Below are 24934 nucleotides of genomic sequence, written 5' to 3'. Positions count from 1 at the left end.
CGGCACATAATGTTTACATAATTTAGTGAGACTGATTATTCAAACAAGAAATGGCTCCAATGGACCAATTCTTCCTAGGCAACTACTGCACAAAATTAAACATTATTTAGAAATAAAATCCTGTCCCAAAGTGCACTAGGACCTTATATTGTAATATAAGACTAAACCTTATAATGGTATAAACAAAACTAAAATGTATGTGAACCGCCAATCATAAGTTAAAACAAAATCATTTTGAACATTGTAAAGGTAAAATATTAACATTAAAGTAATCAGTAAACAGAAGCTTACTATACATTTTTAGAGACATGAGGAAAATACCCACACTGAACATTTGTAACGTTTATTATTAATTGGAACTTAATCAAATAATAACAACATAGCAATGATAACACTCATTAGTTTACATAATCATACTTTTTCCACAAAGATTGCCATTACAGTGAATCCAATAGTGAACTGTAGTCTCATATGGGACATGGTCACGGTCTACATTAAGTGTCGGGTCCTTACACTGGAGTAGCACTCACTAGTTGATATTTCTCATGTAAAAAAAAAATATATATAACAAGAACAAAAGCAAGAAAACTGCTCACTGATCATGTCTGTATTACTTCTCTTTGGCAAGAACAGCTTTGAATCATCTTGTGGGAGAAACACAAAATGGGTCTTTGACAATTTGAGGAGCACAATCCTCTAAAGTAGAAACTTTACATTTTCAGAACAAGTTCAGCATTTTGCTGTTTGTCCACTCAATCCCAGCTGTCTACAGCAGGTGATGGTAAAGACGTCCCCTTTAATTCCTGGGCTGGAACAAGATCTTCACAGTTGCACATTAATATTTGGAGGCTATTGTAGAAGCGGCACAGGCACTTAAAAGACATTGACACTGGCATACAATCTGGTACAATAGTCATGCAGTGATACAACATGGCCAACATGACCCGTGAGGTAACAATTAACATACTGAGGAGCTGAATGAAGCGTGGTCTACATTGATCCTGCCGCTTTTGCAGCAAAAAAAGACCTCAGTTTTAAAACATTGAATACCCCGTGCAACAGAAATAAAAGGGAACCAACTTTAGCATCAGATTGTAAATGTACAGTCTTATAGAAATATACACATCTACCAATCAGTCATATTTTCTACAGTGTTGGTTTGTCTTTAGCTATCGAGCTTGTCCACAGCTTTTGCGGGTGAAGGCAAAGCCATCCAGTTTGCATAAACACTATCATTGGCATATCTTGTAAAGACTGGATTAGTGGCATCATGTCTGTTGAGGGGTACCGGGCTCTTCTCAGGCCAGTTCGGGTATGACATGCCTAAAAACGAGAACATATCATTTTTCTGCACTCAGTGAAATATTAACAGCGTGCAGACAGTAAGGCTCTCAAATCAAACTCTGTAGTGCCTGGAAAAAGCCCGTTGAAGTAATGGCTTTGTATAGGTTACTGTACATAAAGCAGAATATAGTGTTGTTTATTATTTATTAAGTGTTTAACAAAGTGTTGGTACAAATGTATCTAGCTATAATGTTGCTCATGCCCCTTTCTGTAACTGTTCAAAAATGCAAACGAACAATAAATCCAATGTGTTCTTTACTTTTTATCGTCACCTGAGAGTTGCGTTCAAAAGCCTTACTGTTCCTCTGTTCAGCATTGTGAAACATTATAGATCAACAGCTAATATACATTAGAAAGTCAGGAAATGTAAGACAATCTTGAATTTAAAAAACACAGTGAGTGATTGATTCGACAAGGACCTGTTTCAAATGTTGCACACTGTTTCTACCAATGCAAACACATAATGGAATGATGACAATGGAAATGTGATGGTGTGAAAACATTAACTCATAAAAATGCAGACTAAGCATGAGTATGAGTGGTGCCATATAAATAAGAAGTAATGGTATGTTCAATATTTACAAATGTAGCATCATTTTGGTCAGCATTCGTGTTACATTAGAAGCAGGTCCAAGTAAAACAAAAAAAGTCAAGACACAAGATCTTTTTTACACTGAGCCCTCTCATTTACGATGAAATGGGAGATGTGTCAGCATTAATCAGCAAAAAAGGCATGCCTAGATCACAGTCACGCACACTTGACTACGGAAAGGCCAATCACAACTTGCCAAAAAAGAGAGCTTGTGTTGTGTGTCCTGTTTCTAAAATCTAGTAAATGCATGGGAGATTCTACCATAGAGCTTGTTTTCAATCCATGTGGAGGGGAGGGTGCGAGGGAGAGGGGCGTTATTACAGTCCACTAGTGGAGTGTCCTCTTCAGAGAGCGCGTCGTCGTACAGCAGGGCGTCGGCAGGCGTGGACGCCGCCAGGTCCAGGTAATCCTGCCAGGAGCAGATGAAGGTGTGATTAGGCTGATTACTGAGGCGGGGAAAAACTGCACGCTAAGTCTGAGGGTGCCCGTGCTAAAGGTCACATGCAGGGCAGTGACGCACAAGTGGAAGAAAACTATTGTATGTTTAGACATTAATGGAAATATGAAAATACAAATCTGTGATGATCAAATTAAGAGTTTTTAAATCAACATTTCTTTGGGTTTTGACCAAGTTAAAAGGTACACTTTTAAAAAGGGAATCCTGTATACATAAAGGTATATATTAAACCTTTATTACTTTTATATAGGTAATTTCAATTTCTTAGATATCTTATTTATTTGTATGTAAGTATAGGGGTCACCCTTAAAAATGGCTATCCATACATTATACCGTTTGCAAAAAATAGTCCTATATATTATTTATAGAGCTGACTACTATAATCACACCATTTTTATAAAATGGTTTACAATATCTAAAGCTATATATTTTTGGGGGATTTTGTTTAATATAAAATGAAGCAAATAATGTTCAGAGCTAAAACAAAGACTGTGTTCACAGTGTTTTATGTGTGTGCAAATATGATTTGTAGGATTTTTGTGAGTTTACTTTACAAAAGCTAAACATTTAAAAAAATACATGTCTTTCTATTATTTAAATGTGAGACTGATTTGTTAAGTTATGAGTCAATTATATGATATTTAATTATAATTTCTAGCAATATATACACAGTATATCAGTTTGTGTCAATGCCTTTTTAGTCATATTATATAGGATAGATTGTATATATTGTGTGTTAATAAATATTTGACATCTGCTGACAAAGACCCTGTGGAGATCACTGCAAATACTTTCGACTCTTTACAAGTGACACTCCCACTGCCTCTCTATGATAACAGGGAAGAAGCCTGTTGTATTCTGGGATGTCTGCATTCCCTCGTCCTTAAATGCTCTATATTTAGCTCACCTCAACATCAGGAGCCTGACTGGTAGCTCTGTGATTATGCTGCCCAAGGCCACATTTTAGCAGTGCTCCTCAAACACTAATTATGGTATCTACAGCATTTGCAAAGAGTGACAGATCATGGGTAACGCAAAACATATGTGTAACTCTAAACAGCAGTACACGATGTTTACCAGAAATGCTATACTGCTAACTGTAGGCCAGCTGCAATTCCAATAGGAGTGGAAAGAAAAAAACCTGCCAGAGCTCAATGGTGCATCGCTAAAGTTGTGTCAAAATTGCACGAGTAAAGCCTGGAAACAGACTGATTAATAGCTGCTTTCCTGTGGAACAATATGAATACGTTATCACAATGTGTTGTATAGCTTCACCATACCCGACTTTTCACCATCATCTTTTCCAGTTCTTTGCTGATGTCTGAGAAATGCTGCCTCTTTTCTGGTTCTTGTTTCCAGCATCGAACCATGAGGTTGTACCTGCAGAGGGGAAACGTTTTACAGTGAGTGAGATCATTGAATCCTCCGTAACAGTAATTGTCCATGACTTTCTGTCTTAATGTGGTGGTTGGGATTTATTGCACTCTGTGGAGAGAAAGTGGAGCTCACATTTCCTCCGTGCAGTTCTCTGGCCTCTCCATCCTGTAGCCGGTCTTGAGCAGGTTAAAGAGGCGTTCAGGAGCGATACCTGGGTAGGGATTTCCTCCTAGTGTCACTATCTCCCACAACAGCACACCAAAGGACCAGCTGGAAAAAGAATAGGAGTTCATAAGAATGTTTTGATAACACATAATGGAAATTCTTAGAGGGATAATTGAACAATTTTGGAAATATTCATTTTTGCTTTGGGAGTTGGATGAGAAGATTGATACTACTCTAGTATCTGTCTGTTAAATATAGAGCCGTTCGATTGGTATAGCAAGGCTCTGACTGAAGCTAGCAAAAACTGCATACCAGCACCTTTGATTCTCACTATTTTAATATATTATATCTGATTACATTGTGGTTTTACAAGGTTTTATGTGTTTGTATTGAATAAACTACATATAACATGTTCATTTGGGAGCTTTTGAAGTGCTGGTGGGCAGATTCTGTTAACGTTGACAGATCCAGCAACCCAGTCTCACGGCATTTCGTGTTATCGTCACGACATTTAATCTATTGATTCGTGTTCACCAACACGATTTCCCCCTTTTTTTCGTGTCACACAGAACAATTTTAAAAGCAATGTATTTCTATTGGTAGTATGTTTCGTGCCTGCAACACTTATTTTTGTCCGGTCGGGTCGTGGAAGCTGTGTGGTTCATAAAAACATGTTCTTACTCAATATCAAGCCACAATTATTGTTTTTATTTTAAATCTAATAAAAAACTCCTGTTCTGGCTGCCTTACACTGGCTCCCTATAGAACACACGATAGAATTTAAAATTCTTCTTCTCGCCTACAAAGCCCTTAATGGGCAGGCGCCATCTTACCTTAAAGAACTCATTATACCCTACTGTCCTACTAGGGCATTGCGTTCCAAGAATGCAGGGTTGTCCCACAGGATTGTTGACATCCTTGTGGATTCATCTTCTTATTATACACACATGCATTTCCTAACATTTGGACTACCTATGCTGTAAATGTATTATCTCTTCGATTTACACACGGCATCTATTGCACGTCTGTCCGTCCTGGGAGAGGGATCCCTCCTCTGTTGCTCTCCCTGAGGTTTCTCCCATTTTTCCCTTTAAACTGTGGGTTTTCTCTGGAAGTTTTTCCTTGTACGATGTGAGGGTCTAAGGACAGAGGGTGTCGTATTGTCATACTGATATTTTGTACAAACTGTGAAGTCCACTGAGACAAATGTAACATTTGTGATATTGGGCTCTATAAATAAACATTGATTGATTGAAGCTAACCAGCTTCTGACTGTAGCTTCAGATTTATCATAAAGATATGAGAGTGGTGTCGAAACTCTCATCTCACTCTCAGCAGGAAAGGGATACATGAATAACGTTTCGTGTAATATGCTATTGGTACTCACACGTCACTTTGTGTTGTGTAAATGTGATCAAACAAGGACTCTATTGCCATCCATTTAACAGGTATACGGCCCTGGAAAACAGAGGGAGACATGGTTAGGTTTTCTATTATCTTTATTTAGAAGATGGTTGTAAATACACAGGAAGTACTTTTCTTTACCTTGCTCCTCTTTACATACGAGTCCTCTTCATACACGTCTCTGGAAAGGCCGAAGTCTGAGATCTTCATCTTTCGCCCTTCGGCTACCAGGACATTTCGTGCAGCAAGGTCCCTGTGAACAAGCTGTCGGACCAAAATGCTCATTTAAAGAGACGTTCAGTGCTTACACAACAAAATACATTTCATTGATATTTCGCCTTTTATTCTTATACTGAGACTTCAACTACTTTCAACCCTTACACTTTAACTTCATCTTGAACATCTTTTAGTACTTCGATTTTGTAGCTTCTTTCAGTGTATGTATTTGGAATGCAACTGCTTCAGTATTTCGACTATTTTGAATGTGTTCCATACATTTGCTTTTGGAAATTGAGTATTTTCCAGTTTGGCAAATACCTTCATTTCTGCCAGGTATTGCATGCCTCTGGAGATCTGCCATGCAAAGGAGATCAGGTCACCCATGGTGAGTGCTCTGTCGTCTGGGTTCTCCAGATAGCTGGAGTTTCTGTTGGAGTCTCTGCTCATGTAGCTCGGGCCAACTTTCCGACTGTCGCGCAGGAAGTTGCGCAGCGACCCAAACTTGGCGTACTCCACGATCAGATACAAAGGACCTATTCAGAGAAAAGCAGCACTTAGAGAGTCCATGTGCAACACACATGTCCTGGGAGGATAGCAGGAGTGAGGCCTTACCGTCCTGGCTGCACGCTCCGAACATCTTTATGACGTGTGGATGGTTGACTTGCTTCAGTAAAGTGAATTCTGACAGCAGGTCACGCAGCTCGCTATGGGAAGCGTTTTCTGTCATGGATGAAAAGACGGGATTGTAATGAAAAATCCATTCATCTCTACAGACATTCACTTCCCATACATCACCATTAATTCCCCACCTTGTCTACTCTCTCTCTTACCTTTAAGCATTTTCACAGCCACAGTGGTGTAGCCAGCTTTTCCTTTCAGCCTGAATGCTGTCGCCTTGACAACTTTCCCAAACTCTCCTTCTCCTAAAATCTTGCCAAGTACAAGGTTCTTACGAGGAAACTCCCACTTAGGATCCTCCTGTTGAGAAACACATTGATATGTTCGAAACCAGTTCACCACACTTTGCTGAATAAAAGTGTCACAGGCCCAAAATAAGCAGCTTACAGGCATTTTAAAGGTGTCCGTCTCGATGGAGTCCTGCGAGCCGCGGCGAAGGTTACCGGGGAAGCTGATGGGGTAAGCCTGAGCCGGCCGGCGGAAAGTCATCTCAGCGGAGGCGATCGGAGGCTTGGGAGAGTTCTTGTGGTAGCGGTGGATGAAGTACGAGGACAGGAGGATGGAGATGATGAAGGAGAGTAGCAGAGCCGTGGCAATGATGGTCTTACACATGTCGTCACATATGGCCTCTGCAGGAGAGCATGTTGCACAATACTGTTATTTTCAGAAAAGCAGCAATGTATTTCTCTTTCTTTTTATTGAATTAGGAACACTTTATTATCATTAGTCAGGGCTGGGAGATCATTCAATATGATAATTGATCACAATTCAATGCAATTGTATCTTATTAAGTTAAATATAGCTAGATATAAAGATACACAATAATGTAATTGATAATAATAGGCACAGACTAACTCAAATGTCAGATAAATCCCGCTATTATATTCATCTGAATATTTTGTATTTGTGTGCAAACATGTAAAAATAGTCACTGTATCGCTGGTAATCTTTTATAATTCATTTTGCACTAATGTTCTTAATTAATCTAGAAAATAGTTTTCATTTGTCAAGTCTATAAATCACAAAGGAGTATACAACAAAAATAACCATCTACGTATTATTGAACTACTAGAAAACATGTAGAATCATCATATATCCTTACGGAGATATATATATAGTTATGTAATATTTTGACCAAGCCCTGTTGAAAGTTGTGTTTGATTTATGGCGACTCACCCTCAATATCTTCCTTCTCACAGAAGCACCTCTCAGAGTAGCAGTAGCAGGTCCCATAGCCAGCCTGGATCCCATTCCTCAAGCCTCGTTCATGACCTCCAGTAACGGTTTCCTCTGCATAGACAAACAAACAGTCAAAATGCTTTTATTCTTAGATTTACATGTGATATGGATGTGTTTTACAGCTTTACAACAAGCCATGTGTTTCTTACTTGTACAGTCTTGTGGACATATGGACGGATCTTTGCTCTCAACTGCATCGCAGAAGCTGTCCGGACATGTGCGCAGGTCAGGGGAGCAGGTGGAGTAATTTTCAGATATACCTAGGACATAAACACAAAGGAGAGAAAGACTGAAGTGCAAAACATTACCAGATGACAACAAATGTTGGAGTCTTTTGCTGCGAATCCTTAATTAGAAAAACTGGAGGGGAAAAGTACCACTAACTCTTTTAAATAGTGATGGTATTTAAAATGTATCAATTTATACAATTAACAGCAGCCAATGTATTTTAGGTTTGCCTCGATAATAGCCATAATTTAAGTCTTTAAAAGAAAATGTATCAGCTTAAACAACAATAGATGACTTTGGGGACTTTCTGTTGCCACCATGTGGTGCTGTTAGTGATTTTTCTCATCGAAATTAAGAGCACATTTTCCCAAATTCTTGCAAAAAGGATGTTAGTGGTTCTGGTCCTTTAATTTGTTCCATTACCACCACTTAGGGAAACATTTGGTTCTACTTAAATGACTGTAATGTCTCATAATTAATGTTGACATCATTCAGTGAGGAAAATATGTTATAAGGGTTCATAAAATAAAAAGTACCTTTCTCAGAGCCTTGCCTCCACTGGCATCTCCCTGTTGTGGCCCCCAGGCCTCGGACAGACTCACAGTCTCCTCGCCGTCTGTTTGCTGAACATGACAGGAACCGCTGGCTCTCCTGGCTGGCCTTGTTTGCTGTGTACAAAGTGCCAAAAACACACATGGTTAAAGACATTTGGGAGTCTTCACATGTGTGCCTGCGGACCTGCGGTGGTGCTGAACGTAAGGAAGTGAAACACTAAATAGCAGCCAGTGATTACTGTTTCCAGAGAACTAACTTAATATACTTTGCTGTTTACTAATGTATATTAAAGATGAGCACAGATTACATTAGGATTAGAAGAATTAAACCCTATCTTTTTTAAACCTAATGATTTTTTAAGTGGACTGTTCTCACCTTCAGCATCCAGTATGATGTGGATCTGCGTGCTGGCCTCCAGCTGTGTGTGCTCCTCCTGGGCCACAACGATGTACTGCAGGTCCTCGCACTCAGGCCTGCGCAGCGCCTCCGTGTCGTTCACATAGAGCAGGCCCCACATCTCGTCCGGGGCCTGGGTGATGCCTATGGCTGTGTAGCAGGACTGCACCTCCACTGACGCGTTCTTATCGGGCACCTCCAGCCGGTATGTGACCCTGAAGCCATCGAACTGCTGGCAGTTTTCCACACAAACTCTGCCGACCTGAGAGCAGATGGGACATTTTAAAAGACAGTAGGTGATTTAAGTGGAAGGTTGGCACAATATACCTTTTTAGACTGCTTTATTACAGAGATCTTGATTTGTATCTTTTACTGAGCCAGCAGATGGCAGTCTCTCAGTGTTTTTAGAGGTGAGTCAACACTTTTTTAGCTATTAAAATTGCTATATATAGCTAGTATATTTAACCTATATTCATCACTGGGACATTTTTGGCTGTGTCAATGCATGTGTAATAACATTTGTCAAGGGTGTGAATTTGTTCATTGAATTTTGGAAGTTCATCCTCAGCTCCAATAATATATCCATAATAAACTGTCTAGCTAAAATACAGACCCTTAAGGACAAATATGTCCCCATCGAACCCCATTAAATTCACAATTCAGCAGTTTTATTCAGTGTAGAAATACTACATTGTATTGTGTTAGGCTGTAAATGTAAAGCACTGGCTTCAAAATTGTAGTTTTTACGATTTTCTACAAGATTGAGTCTCATGTTTGCCCTACGGGACAAATGCACAAAAAAGAAATCAATGTTGCAAATCATTGCCATATTCCAGACAATACAAAAAAGATCGAATCAATTAAATCTTGCAAACTGGCGTTTAAAGGATTTAAATTAATGAATGTTTGGTAGTGATGATTAGGACTGAAGTTGGTTTAAATAACTGAAAGGGCGATATAATCTAAATGTATATTTTTGGAAGTATTTAAGGGGGACTTTTTTATCCTCTAGTCTAAGGACATCAAAGCAGTTTTTTTTAAGTGAAACAGAAGGGTAATATAAACTTGCATCATCAAAACAAGAGTGCTTTAACCCCCTGTCGACATTTTCTTTGTTGCATTTTTCACATCGAGGTGTTCTTTTACCAAGCCTGAGCCCTTCAGTTGGATATATTTTACTTCATCTTTATCATCATAAAAAATGTTGAAGTGATGCCAACTACAATTGATGTGAGTTACTAAAAACCTGAAAACAATTTGAACCTTTCCTATAAAAAAATAAAGGTTAATCTAAAAAGCATTCATGAATACCTGAGCATAAAGAGAAGCTCTGCGTGTTAATGTGAACATATGCGTGACGTTGTTGAAGCGGATGTGCACAGGTAAGATAATGACGTTGAAGTGCAGCAACACTTTTCCCTCCAGCCCGGGGTAGGTGGTGTCATTGACCATGAAGTCCAGCTGCACGGTGCGGTTCTCCGTCACCACCAGGTTCCTCTTCAGGACAAGCTCTAAAATAAAGGGGCAAACATGAGTACTAAAACTACAATGATCATAAAATCAGATGATTTTTAGTAGCCCCTGGGTCACTTACGGTAGTCGTGAACGGTCTCACGAATTCCTCCAACAGCAGCTTTCTTTTCACTGAAGGTGCCTTTAATGTCAAATGTTTCATTTATCCATGTGTCATTATTGAGCAAGGTCCACACATATTTATTGTAGGGCTGGTCAATCGGGAAGATGGGGGTTAGATCCCTGTCGAAGACAAACAAAGCGCCAAAAGACCCATCCTGGAAGAAAAAATTAAAAATGTGTAAAGTCGATAATATTAGCCCACATTGTGTCTTAAAAACAATAACAACTGATCAGATCTGTATGCAGTGAGTGACTGGTGAGAAAAAAAAAGTCGGGGGATCCTTCTTCTGCTCTAAAAATGTCTCCCATGTGTTTAGGATTTAAAAACATCTGATAAAATTGTTAAGCTAGGATATCATTTTTCAAAGTCATGGCAAGCACATTTTATTTAAAATGTCTCTGTATCGGGAATTTTTTGTTTGTTTTTGTAATACTCTTTTTGGCCACAAGAGGTAAAAAGCAAATCACCTGGCTTTGTCTTTTTCATCCACTTGTTTTCAGAGATGGAAAACTAAACGAAAAGGTCACTTTGAAAATTGACCCAGAAAAAGCAGGTTTCACAGTTTTTCACTTTTTTTTCAGTCATGAACTTAGAGAATACCATCAAAAAGAGATGACAGATTTTTTCTCTGTGTTTTATAAGTCTCCTTACCTTTGTTCGATTAAAGCTGATGATGATATCTGCCGTGTCTGTCCCATTCACATAGGGTGCGTTATCGTCCTCATCGTTGACAAACACATCCAGTGAAGCGTCCAGCTTGGTGATGAACGTTTCTGTCCGGACTGTGCAAACCAGCAGGAGTCGGTAGCATTCACTCTCTTCACGGTCCAGAGGAGCCGTCACCACCAGCTCTGTGGTGTTCTCGTCCACAGCAAACGGTGCTGGGGTATCTGTGGACAAGAGAAACACACTAAATCAGGTGTGTGTGAGTGTATGTGTTTAAAAATCCACCGTCTGAAATACAATACATTGAGTCAGAGATGGTATGGGTTTCATTCAAAGCAGGACTACAAACTCTTGGTAAACAAGTTCACATGGCAACTAAAAATTACAGTAATGGAAAAGTAGCATTTTGCTAAAATGCTTCCTAGTTTGATGGGACAGTTCACCACAAAATCAACATATGTTTCCCTTTACCTGTATTAGTATTAAAAAAAAATACATTTGAGAAAACTAATATTCAAATATATATTAAAATGAATTTCCTGCATTAAACTGCTCGCAACAATGTCTGTGGATCATCTTGAGTAACTGGGTCGTGATTTTTGGGAAAAGATTGCTGTTGAGTTTTTCAAATGTATTCTTTTGACGCTTTGAGCACCACAAGCCAAGTACCATCTGGTTCCATTATATTGAAAGAAGGCAGACATCTCTGCAGCTGATATCTTCAATCTTAATATGTGTGTTTTACAGCAATACCATTAGCCACCATAGGCTACTGGTACCAGACCGACAGCTGTAACAACAACATTAGTGTTTAAATGTGAGGATAGTGCCTTTTTATTGCTTACAAATAACATATTTATATGTATGAGAATGTGAGAATGAGTCTCTCTTTATTGTGTCTGACCTGATTCCACATGGTAAGAGACGGTGTAGTTGGGGCAGACGTGGAGTCTGGTGAGACGGCGGAGTTGTCTCAGGGCCCCGGGGAACCTGTTCTCCATGATGTGGGGGTTGGACGTGTCTCTGTGCGGGAAGCATAGCTCCTTCAGATCAGTCTGAGCGCAATGAGGCAGTGTGGCGTTGACAAAGTCCAGGGTGATCCGAGTGGGGTTTTTGCACTGGGGCTTCTTGGAGACCATGGCTAGCAGGACCAACTTCTTTACGGACCACGAGGGTTGATCTGAGCCAAAAACAAAAACAAGCCGCGTTTTAATCTCAGACAGTGCTCTTTTTGATGACTAAGCTCTTTTTTATGCCTGTATGCAATTACATTATCATCGTAGGCAAACGAAGCCAAAGCATTATTAGTATGCAAAGAGCATAAACGTCAAGAAGCTAATTTACTCTCATGTGTATGGGATACCTGGCACTGTAAGGCGAGTATAGATTAAAATTCTCACTGGACAAGGCGAAATCGTTCTCTTCCAGGGTTTTGTTTAAGGACAGTATCCCAGTCTTGACGTCCAGGTGGAACCAGGAGCTGTGACGTATGGTGGAGCTCGTCCTGCATAGGTAGTAGCGCGGCTGCTCAGAGTTGCTGTCCAGCATGGCGTGGACCTGGAGGATGGGTGTGCCAGCCACCTGGCCCACGTACACCGTCTCAAAGTACTCCTTCTGAGGGAAGTACAGCCCTGTTGCTCCTGCAGGAAGAAGACATTAACAGATGTTAAAAAACAAGCAGCAGTGCACCACAGGGGGATTTCCCCTTGAAAGAGAACACTGTGATAACTGGAAATAAGGCCTGACAGTGCAGCTGAGTGTTATTACAGAGCAGTAAAACCGCAGTTATCAGGCATCAACAATACAATAGGAACAATACCCACTGACAATGCTGTCTGGCCACTGACTGGAAATGAACACATACATGGATTATGACAGGTTCAGTTTTTCCCCTCTTTCATCTAGCGGAAATTGAAAGGAGGGGCTCAAATGACACTTATGCTGCTCTTTTAATGAATTTCTCATACGGTCAATAACATGTGGTTTCCGATTCTCCTTGTGTTCACCTTGAGATGTTTAATTACAAGGGATAACATGATACGAGGGTGAAATGAATCATTACCTGCCAAAGAGGAGTGTGTATGTGTTCATGTGTGTTGCGGAAATCCATAAGAGCTGTGGCAGGCTGTGCGTTTTACAGGAAAATGGAGATGTGAGTGTTCCTCCTGTAATTATATCCCTGTTATGTTCCTCTTTGATGACGGTAGGCAACCATTTAGGGGACGCACTAATGTCATTAGCAGACAGCAAAACTAGATTTTCTATTTCTGTTGTTGCAGTTGAGGCCTCGTCTCTGGTTTCAGACATTGATTTAATTTTGTGGGGGTTGGATGACAGGAGGCCGAGCTGATGGATAAAATGTGGCCGTGCTTCCTGAAGGATGGAGATACACTCAGCGAGGCTGCAGCCCTTTTATTAGACGTATTCCTGAGACAAAAACAAACAGCAGGCCACTTGTTTGTTCATTCTTGTGGGATTCAGTTTCATGACTCAGATTTTAGGGATGGTTTTCATTTTGCTAAATTTCTCGCAGTTAAATAAGGACCATTCATACTTGTGTTTGAAATAGTGTTTCCTTATAGTTTGTCTCGAGTTGTACTTGTTGAAAGCCAAACATATACAAAATATATTTACAAAACAGAGGCAACAGATTGATAAGCAACAATATGTGAAAATAATATGACAACAAAAAGTAATTTACATATTTTAATAATAAACTAGGCTCGATTTTATTTAGTTTTTCATAAGACAGGATATCATTTAAAGTCAATTTAGGATGTTTTTGATAAAGCAGATGATTTCAGAGCAACCAAAGAGCATAACAAGAAGAATAATTATTCTCTTAAGTGAAGCAATATGTATTCTATGACGCACATCGGAGGATGAATGATAATGTTGTTCCTCACAATAAACCCATTTTAACACCAAAGATAATACTTCGATAATAAAAAAGTACAGGCAGAAACTAAATGACTCTATATGGATGGATGGCCTTAGTAGAACGACAATGTATAGCACACTTTAAATATCTTAAAAATGTTACATTCCGCAACACATGCCATCTGAATGTACTGGAGGTAACTTCCATAATAATATATAGGAGTTCCAGGAGCAGAATAACACAGTATGGTTTTATGTTGTGAGAAAATATAGGAAGCCAAATAAAGATAGTTAATCCAATCTCAGTGTAGATCTCCATATGTATACTTAAAGTGACCATTAGAGGGAGCTATTATCTTACTGACACATGCACAAACAGAAAGCAACAGCTTAATCATTATCATGATTCATTATTTGACTAATTCTAAAAGTGTATTCATTTAATAAATTGCAAAAGATGCTGGATTAAACAGCATCTTTAACAAGCTAGAAAAATACCCGTTTCAACAGCCCTTTGCAGATATCCTACACATGTCAGTCATGAATCAACACAGCAGACGACAGCAGCTCTGCAAATAAAACCAGAGGGTCCACCGCGTTAACCAGCGGGAGTTGAATGCATTTATGAATGTTGGCCTTGGCCCGAAGCCACGGAGCCTGTGCGACACAATTTGTTTATATCATTCAAAATTCAATTTCTCTCCAGGACTGAAGCCAAGAGAAAGCAAGCAGTTTATATCAAAACGAATTAATTGGATGGATCAAGCAGGCCTCTCTTAGCAAATGGCATCTTTGCCATGATGAAGATTTTCCAAAAGCATGACTCATTAGCTTCCCTAAATGATGAACAAGAATGACGGTAATATAGCAATGATATTTCACCTCAGATAATATGCACCCTTACCGCACACACAGGTTTTTTCTTACAGATTTGACATACACCTGAACAATAGGCTGTTTTGAGGACAGCCTTGACCTCCCATAACTGAAAGTGTGTAAACACTACCACCATAAGCAGACCTTTTACAGCCTTTACACCCCTATAAAACTGATGCTGAGCTGCTATACACCGTGTCATGTCTTCAAAAGCCGGAGTGAGTAATTTAGCAAACAAAGCCGGTGTTTGAACAGGAGGACTCTTGTAGCAATTTGTGTTTAATAGATATCATGTACTGCTGAGTGGATGGTGAAATTGAACTTGTACGTCACCTCACTTGTTTGATGAAAAAACAACAACAATGGAATAAACCTCTCACTCGTTTACACACGTATGCCTTTGACGATGGCAGATTTCTCCAAATTAATTACGGCCTGTGTCAGTTCTGTCTCATATTTTAACCGTGGAAGGACAAAAAGGACACAAGCTCATCACAAAATCTGTAACCATGTGCCACAGAAACAGTATGTCTAGGACTGGTTGGAACTGATAGGGTAGGACGCCCTCTCTCCGTCGTCCCAGACAAAGACAGGAACTCAATTAGCTCAATGCGTGCTTCGGCTGATAGATTTACCAGCTATGAGCTCATGTGCCAGCTAGACTAACCTAGACTGCCTCTATGTCTCAATGAAACAAAACGTTTTAACTCCCACCCAGACGTCCTCACTGAGCATCCTTGTCAACGACATGGCAGATAAGGAAAAGTGACCTGGCCTCTTTATGATTCATTCCTTCACTAATGTTGTTGGTAGGCTGGAGCTGCGGTGAGAGCCCAGTCCCGTGCCCTTTTTCCTCTCCCAAGGTCAAATTGCGCTGCATCTGTCCCTGGTAACGACCCATTGGAAATGCCATGTATCTGGCAGCAAGACCAATCAATAACCGTACTAATCAACAGTGATGCTGATTGTTTTTGTACTGATGAGACAGACGGGGAGAGAGGCTGATGGCTGCATGTGTGCAATCATCTCCGCTGCTGCACATAATACGGACCCACTTGTTTAGATGCACGGCCCGCACAAATATCACATCTACTGTTCATTTCACAGGCACAATTTAGCCCATCGATATCCTCTTTTTCAAATAATCCATCAGCTTTTACAAAGCAGCTGTAACCAGCAGCATCCACACAGTAATATCATGGTGATCTAAATATAATAAATATCATAATCACTCTGGAATCCTGATGGCTCTGCTCCCAAAGATGTAACAGCTTTGGGAATGGTCCTCTTCTAAAATTCAATTAACTAAAAAGCTGCACATTGAGCTATAATTCAACTTCTGAAAGCTATTATTGATCATAATGTTTGGAACTCTCTCGCTCTTAGTTTCCTGTGCCAGTGTGCATGATTGCTTCATCATATCACACTGGATCCATCACCTGGATTTTAATAAAGGTCTCATTGTGATGCTTTTCAATCGCAAAACAATGAGTCGTAATGAGAATAGAAAGTCATTTCCTGTTAGGATGACAAAGCCATCAAACTTTTCATCAGAGTAATATGATATCTGATATCAGTTCAGGGGAGGGAGTCAGGCTCCAGGTAAATTACTCAGTTTACCGCGATGCATACCGTAACATAATAATCAATTACAACATAATGTAATCCAATCATCCTTCAGAGGATACAAGAGCTGAGATTCAATGAACCATGTTCATCAGTCATCAACCAATCTAATAAACATCTCCTCAGGGGTTAGCTCCAAGTACAAATTTGGTTTAAGAATTCCCGTGGGAGTGACAGTGGCATCAAATATTGAACATGTGGTACATCATGGACCTCCTGACTGAGTTTGACGCAGTAGTCATTAGAGTGCTTTGATAAAATATCTCTATCCTAATCACAGCGGTGGTACAAAGCCATCAGATTCACTGATGGGCACACAGATGTAGACAAAGACATTAGCTGCCTGTAGAAAAATACATTAATGTAATTTTATCGCATAGTTAGTTCACCGCCATTGGTTTCATAAAGGGTTTCATCAACTTCCCCAAATAACTGCGCCCAAAAAGAATGATCTGTGACCACTGCCAAGTGAGGAGGTTTTATTTGTTCCCAGGGAGGGTCCAATGTCCCGCAGTTCAATATTCTGTTTACACGTCACATTAACTGGCCTGTTTGTGTCCTTTTACTTTGAAAGTCTGTGAAAGAAATTGTCAAATTTGTAATGTCCTTGGTGCCATCTGAACGACAGAGGGTTTTTATGTAAAAATGTCACTCAAACGCCACTCAAGCGCCACTCAAGCTCTTGTTTGGGTTAGGTATGATCCACAAAACTTACCAAACCGCAAGATAAGTTATGTTTAGACTAACACATGTTCAGACATACAGACAGATGGATGTACTATGTGCAAATACTCCAAAACATAATGCTTCAGGTCTCTGCTAAAAGGTATGAGGTAAAACACTATGGGAACAATATTTTTTGTTGTTGAGTTTTTGTATTAAAAAGGTACAATTTTACCCGCAAAAGCACAATGTAGCCGAGCCCATTTCTAGCACTCTACAACAGTAAAGTAGACTTTTCAAGGTTTTATGTTGTCAGGAACATATGACCCAGGGAACAAAGATAAAAGACCCCGCCAAAGGAAATAGACCCTTTACAGCTTAACAACACCAAAGTCATGCTAGCTACTCTGTGGTGCTGCCATCATGTGCTAACTATAGTAACATTATGCTAACATGCTCAAATGACAATGCTAATACACTGTGATGTTCAGCAAGTTAAATGTTTACCATGTCGAGTATCATTGTGTAGCATGATAGCGTGCAAAAATGTGCACTAAACATATATTTGATTCAACTCTAAGTATAGCAATCGTCAACATTGCTATCCCTAGAGCTACACTGCTAGCATGGCTAAAAGCCGCTAAAGAAATAAACATAAAATAATCCAATTAATTAAATGGAAAATGTTGTATCTGTGGGGCTGTACTGTATTACCACATTGCACTACTAGCCGACTATGTAGCACTTAATATTCTCAAATCTTTACCACTTTAAATCTGAAATATCATGCCGTACCTTAAATAAAAAAGGAACTATAGCTTTAGCTTCTTACGGCTTGTTACATTGGAGAGACAGCAAGCTCATTTCGTGGCATCTGCAGGCAGTGGCAAGTCTTTCCGGCATATGCCACAGAGGCCGCTACTCTGTGGTAGCTGTGGCAAGTCCTTCCGGCATATGCCACAGATGCCACAACTTGCCGAGGCATCTGCCGCTGCTCAACGGGAGTTGCCACAAGATGCCAGAGCCCTACACACGGCGGCGTGCGTTACCGCTAGGCGGTGGGCGTGTCTGAAGCTTGGGGATTTTTTACGAACAACGCGACCAACAACCAATCACATTAATGTCCCGCCCCGGACATACAAAGCAAAGCATTCATGCTACATCCATGCTGGCTAAATATACTGTCTATGCTTGCTAGCTGTCCATTCAAACGAAGTACACTGGATATAAACTCCCCAAATAGGCGAACACCTACCAGTTTCACCCACTGTCTCTGCCACCTCCCCCCATGCCTGGCTCCTCCGGTTTGTATCCCTGTATGTAAAGAGGGACTGGTCATATAGTACCGCCACGATCATTTTCTCCTCCATTTTTTGACATATGGGAAATAACTGCGGTCTGGCTCTCCCAACATACACGCGGTTTGATTGGCTTGCGCTTGTAATGTCAGATTTGAATACGCGGGATTTGATTGGCTGACGCCTCCGTCGAGGCGGCAAAGGTAGAACATTGCTCTACTTTTGCAGCGAGCACCGCGAGAGAAGCTACGCTTTGCTCCCACAATGCAGTTCGGCGAATCGTGACGTCACCCCATTCAAAGTGAATGGGCAGAAGCGTTGAAGCGGCAACGCACGACGCCGTGTGTAGGCTCCTTCTGGTTTAGGGTAGCTGTCACTCGCCTTCCGTGGCAAATGCAGCTATTTAAACCCGTATTTATCGTGTAAAATGTCGCTGTTTTGGCATGACTTTATCAAACTGATCTGTACACAGGACTGATGATCTGTACACAGGACTGATGGTCCGATCTCTATTTTTTTAAACATTATAATTTCTATTCAATTTTACTTGGAGCATGGTTTGCTAAAATAAACAAACGTGCTATATTTATGATGAAATATTGGCGAGTGAGGGTTGCAACGCCCTTGGCCATTTTCGCTTCTTGAGGGGAGTTTCCACTGCTTGCTACGATAAACCAGGTGTATGACTAGTAAAGACAAATAATTAACAAATACATATCTGTATTGACACAGCAACGTGTACAATGGTGTTATTAGACTTGGCTACAGACTTAGGGCAGCTGTAACTGATTGCAGTTGCCACTGCTAGTGAGATGCTAAGGTTTACTTTATAAATTAGGCAAAGGACTTATATTTGCCCCATGCCTTCAGCAGCAGCAGGCCATTCACTTTGATTTGATCCAGTTATGAAATGTCATCATTTCGACAATAAAGAAATGCTACATAAACGTTATCTTGCACGTTTTATCGAACCATCTCCGTTTCTAACTTTCAATATATTTAAAAAGAGATCTCTCTCTCATCTGCGTGCGGGGGCGGGGCCTCACAGACATGCTGCTGCGCTGTGCACACAGTTCTGCCGGTAATGAATATTAGGATACATTTTGTGAGGAAACTTTTCCACCAATAATTCCAATAAGTATTCCAAATCACTTCAGGTTTACGAAAGTAACTGTATTCGGATTAGTTGTTTTTCAAATGTAATGCGAGCTGAATACAGTTAGGCTACTTGGTTTTTGTATTCTGATTACGTAACTCCGTTACAACCCAACCCTGTGCACAGATCATCAGTCCTGTGTACAGATCAGTTCGATAAAGTCATGCCAAAACAGCGACATTTTACACGATAAATACGGGTTTAAATAGCAGCATTTGCCATGGAAGGCGAGTGGCAGCTACCGTAAACGTTCTCTTACTCTGGCATTTGTGGCAACTCCCGTTGAGCAGCGGCAGATGCCTCGGCAAGTTGTGGCATCTGTGGCATATGCCGGAAGTACTTGCCACAGCTACCACAGAGTAGCGGCCTCTGTGGCATATGCCGGAAGGACTTGCCACAGCTACCACAGAGTAGCGGCGTCTGTGGCATATGCCGGAAGGACTTGCCACAGCTACCACAGAGTAGTGGCCTCTGTGGCATATGCCGGAAGGACTTGCCACTGCCTGCAGATGCCACGAAATGAGCCAGGCCCTACTGTTACATTGTGTGTTTCCACATCAGGTTTCACAGTGAATCCAATGGATTACAGTATGGAAACAAAGGGAGGGACGTTGCTTTATAGGATGGAGGGCACTGATCTTCCTGCGCAAATGGAAGTGAATCTCTCAGAGCTTCTTGCACTCGCAGCTGCTGGAAAGGGTGGAGTGAAAGGCCGGTGGAAAAATAAATTCCAACGTGTTTACCCACTTCAGTAAAGTGAAGGAGCAAATAAAAGGACACAGGGTGATGCCAGGGTTGGGCTGGCAAAGGAGGGGCATGCAGCAAGATTCTCGTTTGGCAATAAGAAATAATGTTTAAATGAGCTTTCCCCACAACAATCAAAAGTGAGTTATTATAATTAACTTGCAGATTAGATTCCCATATTTAAAAATCTTAAAGCTGCAAAACACACCCTGTTCTGCAGTGTCACAGGACCATGTGGATTTAGATGAGCTGAACTCAATCTGTTGTGTTGTTCATTGTTTTAAATGATGGGTCAAACACAGCGCGCTCCACTAGGCTATACTGGAAAATAACTTGTCAAGGCCCATGTGAAACGAGAGGGCTAAATGCCCCGAGGGCGAAATTTCAATCAATGTCTCCTTGTCCTTTCACCAACGCAAATTAGATTCTACCCATGCATGAGAGGGAAGTGTGACCCTGAACTGACTAGAGGATCAGGCACAGAGCTTTGACAGGTAGGAGCAGCATCCTACAGACAGACAGCGCAGACAGCAGAGCCAACGCTCCAGAGTTAGGGGTTGGGACTAAGCCTCAGCAATAAAAGTAAAAACAAAGAGGGTGGTTTCTTTCCATCAGGCATTTTATAAATAAAAAAACATTTGTCCAGTTTCGTCAAAAACTTAGGGTTTGTTGCCAACATTTTGGTGATTCAAATGTGTTTGCTCAAAACGAGGAGCTATAAATGCAAATAGAAATCGAAGTTTCAAAGGCTGAAACTGATGCATTAAAGCTCTGATTCTGATCAAACCTTTAAGGACAATGCCACTATCTGAATAGATATAGCAGCATTACTTACTTTTATTGAGAGGACGGAAACTGAGGCCAGATGTTGTGTACCCCATTTTTTTAATAAAAAGCAATAAACAATTTTTTTTATATAAGACAAACTCTGCAGCAAACAACTCATATCATGCTTTTTTCACTTATACTTGTGACAGCTAGGGTAGACAACTGACAAGATTTATAATGCATCCATAGGCAGCACAAAAAAGATGCTTTACTAAATCAAATAATGTAATAAAGAAGGAAATTAAATAGGAGCATGGATCACATGAGATGTATTGGTCTTGTCCTTCTCAAAAGAAGAAGATGCTGATGAAAATGATCATGTTAATGCAAGGAGAAGGAGGAGCAGCTAAACTTTAAGAGGATGGTAACAACGCTTCCTCTAGGATGTCGGGGGTCATCACGGGAGATCACCGCTTGGTTAAGGTTTCAGAGGTCACAGGGCAGAGCAGGGTCAAAGCTACAGTAGCAAGGTCACGGTGGAAGGTAAACGGATCGATGCTCTTATGTGAAACATCTGTGGCTGTTCTTAGGGGAAGTGATGGATTACACAGAAATGTCTGTTAAGAGGATTTGGTTCATTTAAATAAAGGCGTTCACCAGGTTGAGTCATAAAAGGGACTATTGAGTTTCAACTCCATAAAAAAAACCTGTTATATTCTCCCTGACAGCAAAAACTCAAATCTTAACAAAGCAATGACTGACCAGAAGATTTCAGATTCCAGCGATCTTTTTGAACATGATAACGAAGGAACCTTTTTACATCCAAATTTCAACCATCTCCATAATCTCTCACTACAAAGAGGTGTCCCAGCCTTTAATTCACTCTAATTGATTTCCTGAACTGCCTTACTTAATGTTACTCCTAAGTGCATGGCCAAACAGCAGCATCTAAAAATGCTGATTACTCTTAGTGAACGCTGATTGCCAATTTCCTTGTTTGATTACCTCAGCAAGAATCACTTAACTAATGAGTTACCTGTAACCTTGAAAAGTGATGATGCGAATAACACTAAGTATATATTTTTTTTACAGTCTTACCATTCCTTAGATTTAAAAAAGTATTAAATGATTTGTGTGGTGATGAAAACGCCATATCGGATACAATAAGTGCATCACTGGCATATAACACTAGTTTAGTCCTTAAAAAACGTATAAGGAAGTGAAGATGAGTAAATGGTGGAAACAGTCAGAATATCCTCCAAAAGTGACACAAGATCATCAGCTTTATCGTCATATGCAGCTAAATCAATCTGATGTGTCCTTTTGAAGGCAGTTAACATCTGACGTGCAATCTGAGCGTTGTGTACCTGTATAACAGGCGATATTTTCCTAAAGAAAACAAACAGCCAGTGTTTGCCCAGAGATAGGAGCAGCTGCTGCACACCTGCCTGCAGCTCGCCCTCTCCTCCTCTCCGGACCGGTGTAGGTCTTTTGTTGCAACAAACAGGCAGGTGAGGAGCGACCGCCTTTGCGTAGGGTGTACATTTCAGCACCCGTTTAATTACCATCATGTCCTTGACATGTGAAATCGAACTGGCCCAACTGCGTTTATCTATAAATATCAGGCGTCAGTGGCAGTACATGCAGAACAAAGCCGAGCTCAGATGTAAATGTATGCAGGGTGTGTGATGGGAGCATCATGTCTACAGTAAAGGTGATGGGAATACATCTCTTGGGCATCTGTGCACAAACTCCACTGTCTGTCACAGTGAACAATTAGTAAAGAGCATTACATAGAACTGTGGCACCTTTAACATTTAATTAATCATTTTAACTGAAGGAAAGTGCTCTCTTGGGCAATAACGTAGGCCTGTAGTTTTTGAGTACTGTAAGCCCAGTTGTTCAGGCACTGGCCTACTCACATGAACATTGACACCATTTTTACATCTCATTTCCACTAAAACATGAGTTGATAATATTACTTTCACACTCTACAAGTAACATCTGTTAAGACTAAGTCCAAAAACAAATCCAGGAATTTGACACAATGGCCTATATTTGGCCAAGCTTCACATTTGACTGCCACACAGTGTGAGATTTGCACACTCCTGAGCTATGAGAGACACTTTAAATATAGACGGCATGGCAGGACAGTGTTGGTACAGTTGGGCAGTGGGATTGTGAACGGGATTATAATATTATGGTATACGGTGGTATTCATTTGACTCCAGGTTCCAGTGTGCCATACCACGCATAACATCCCCAGCGCACAATGCAAGGATCACTTTCTGCAGCATGAAACAGTGCCGGCATTGAGCCAGTGCCATTTCAGAATAGTGCTTGGAAAAGCCTTACAATTCACAGCAGCTTCCAAACATGTTGCAATTTAGTAAAAGCCATTGTACCTCTACACAGGAGAAGCATATCTCATGTGTATTTGTTAGTTACCATCTAGACTTCAGGTCTACTGGGTCTGTTTGCAGCAGCTCAGACATTTTGTATCTGTAGGCCTATTTTTCTTTGGTTTTTGATTGTTTTCAAAAACAGTTATGCAGAAAATCTTACATTTTGAGGAAATAAAATGCATTCCAAACCAAATATATCGTTTTTGCTGTGCTCATACCTCAAGTAATTGCCTTTCTGACTGACAGAGATGAAGATGCTTAAAACTAAAACTGATGATGTCAGATTAAGAGATAATGTCTTAAACAGGGAAGATGATAGATAATAAAACACAATTGAAATGTTTTCCTATGATTAACATGTATGTCACATGGCTAAATATTTTGGTTATTTATATTGCATGGTTTTAGTTTTTTATATACTTTACCTTTAGGTTTGATTAAATTGCAGGTTTTAGAAATCATGCAGTATAAATAAATAATAATAAATAAAAGTAATTGATTATTTGCCATGTGACAATTAGTCTATACTTTTTCTTAATGAAATTATTCGTATTTTTTCTCTTTCTTTTTTCAAGTAAGCCACTTTAACCTATATTTAAAATCTTGTGACCCATCAGCATGTCTAGCAATAAAGCTGATGATGAAGCTTACCCCCCCAGCAGCAGCAGCACCACAGCGATGTTTCCCCGAGAGAAACCACAACTTGGCCTCATCTTCGCGAACCATAGGTGAAAGTTTCTCAATACAAATTAAAGTTCCTTTCAGCGACGAATAATAAAGAAAAAAGCGATAAAAGAAAAGCAGGTGTTACGTAAACCAGAGAGTGTCCTGTGCGCGGTTCCGGTGAGGGGGATGCGGTCCTCAGTGTCCCGCAGACGGGCTGCTGTGTGCGGCTGTGTGTGTGTGCGGCTCCGGGGCTGCTGCGGGGCTGACTGGCTGTCTGTCCAGGGGGAGGAGGCTCTCTGCTCCACTCTCTGCTCCACTCACTGCTCCACTCACTGCCCCGCTGCTTCCTGCAACAGCAGGCAGCTCAGCATCTACAGGAAATTTAAGAGCATAATTTAACAGCAGGTCAGTCACCTCATTAACACTCTGCGTGGGGGAAAAAATATTAACAATTGTCATTAAATGGGTAATGGTGCATTTTAAAGGTGCAGACACTGCTTTTTTGTAGCAGGTGCGTTCATTTTAATCACTGCTTTATTGGAACAGTGCTGTAATCATTTATGTGTGAAATAAGGATGATTTCTCAAGCACCTTTAACATTAAGATGTTAACTCCAGTGTCATTTGAGAAACATTAGATGAACTGCCAGTGGGGAGGTGACAGGGCTTTTGGCTGCATGGTGAACCTGCTGAACTGCAGCCCTCACAATCATGTGGATTAATGAGACTTGACTAGCATACACGTGCTTTGTTTTTCTGCTACTTAAGTACTATTTTAAAAATAATTCAGTATTTCTTTTTGATGCTACTTTATACTTTTTCTTTACTACATTTCAGAGGTTCATGATATGCTATTTAATCCACATATATTGACCAACTTTAGCTCATTTAGAGATT

The 24934-nt window shown here is 40.4% G+C and overlaps 1 protein-coding gene across 2 annotated transcripts; it reads right to left on the bottom strand.

Moving 5' to 3' along the window:
• Positions 1–327: 327 nt before the first annotated feature.
• ret (ret proto-oncogene receptor tyrosine kinase) lies at positions 328–24274 on the bottom strand. 2 transcript variants are annotated; one of them, XM_034224439.1, is made up of 20 exons: positions 24024–24274; positions 12357–12595; positions 11861–12136; positions 10942–11180; positions 10249–10444; positions 9966–10165; positions 8634–8916; positions 8240–8371; positions 7625–7735; positions 7413–7526; positions 6624–6865; positions 6389–6536; positions 6171–6278; positions 5877–6091; positions 5481–5603; positions 5323–5393; positions 3903–4040; positions 3674–3773; positions 2198–2345; positions 328–1323 (listed from the first exon to the last, which is right to left on the bottom strand). In XM_034224439.1, the coding sequence occupies exons 1-20, from the start codon at positions 24083–24085 to the stop codon at positions 1166–1168; spliced, it is 3303 nt and encodes a 1100-aa protein (XP_034080330.1). In that variant the 5' UTR covers positions 24086–24274; the 3' UTR covers positions 328–1165. The 2 variants fall into 2 exon arrangements, with proteins under 2 accessions (XP_034080330.1, XP_034080331.1); XM_034224440.1 differs by having other exon boundaries at positions 328–2345.
• Between the last annotated feature and the right edge of the window lie 660 nt (positions 24275–24934).

Source organism: Gymnodraco acuticeps, unplaced genomic scaffold (genome assembly GCF_902827175.1).
Source record: "Gymnodraco acuticeps unplaced genomic scaffold, fGymAcu1.1, whole genome shotgun sequence".
NCBI classification, from domain to species: Eukaryota; Metazoa; Chordata; class Actinopteri; order Perciformes; family Bathydraconidae; genus Gymnodraco; species Gymnodraco acuticeps.
Note: the sequence above shows the minus strand (reverse complement) of the source record. Positions and strands in the feature narration are given on the sequence as shown.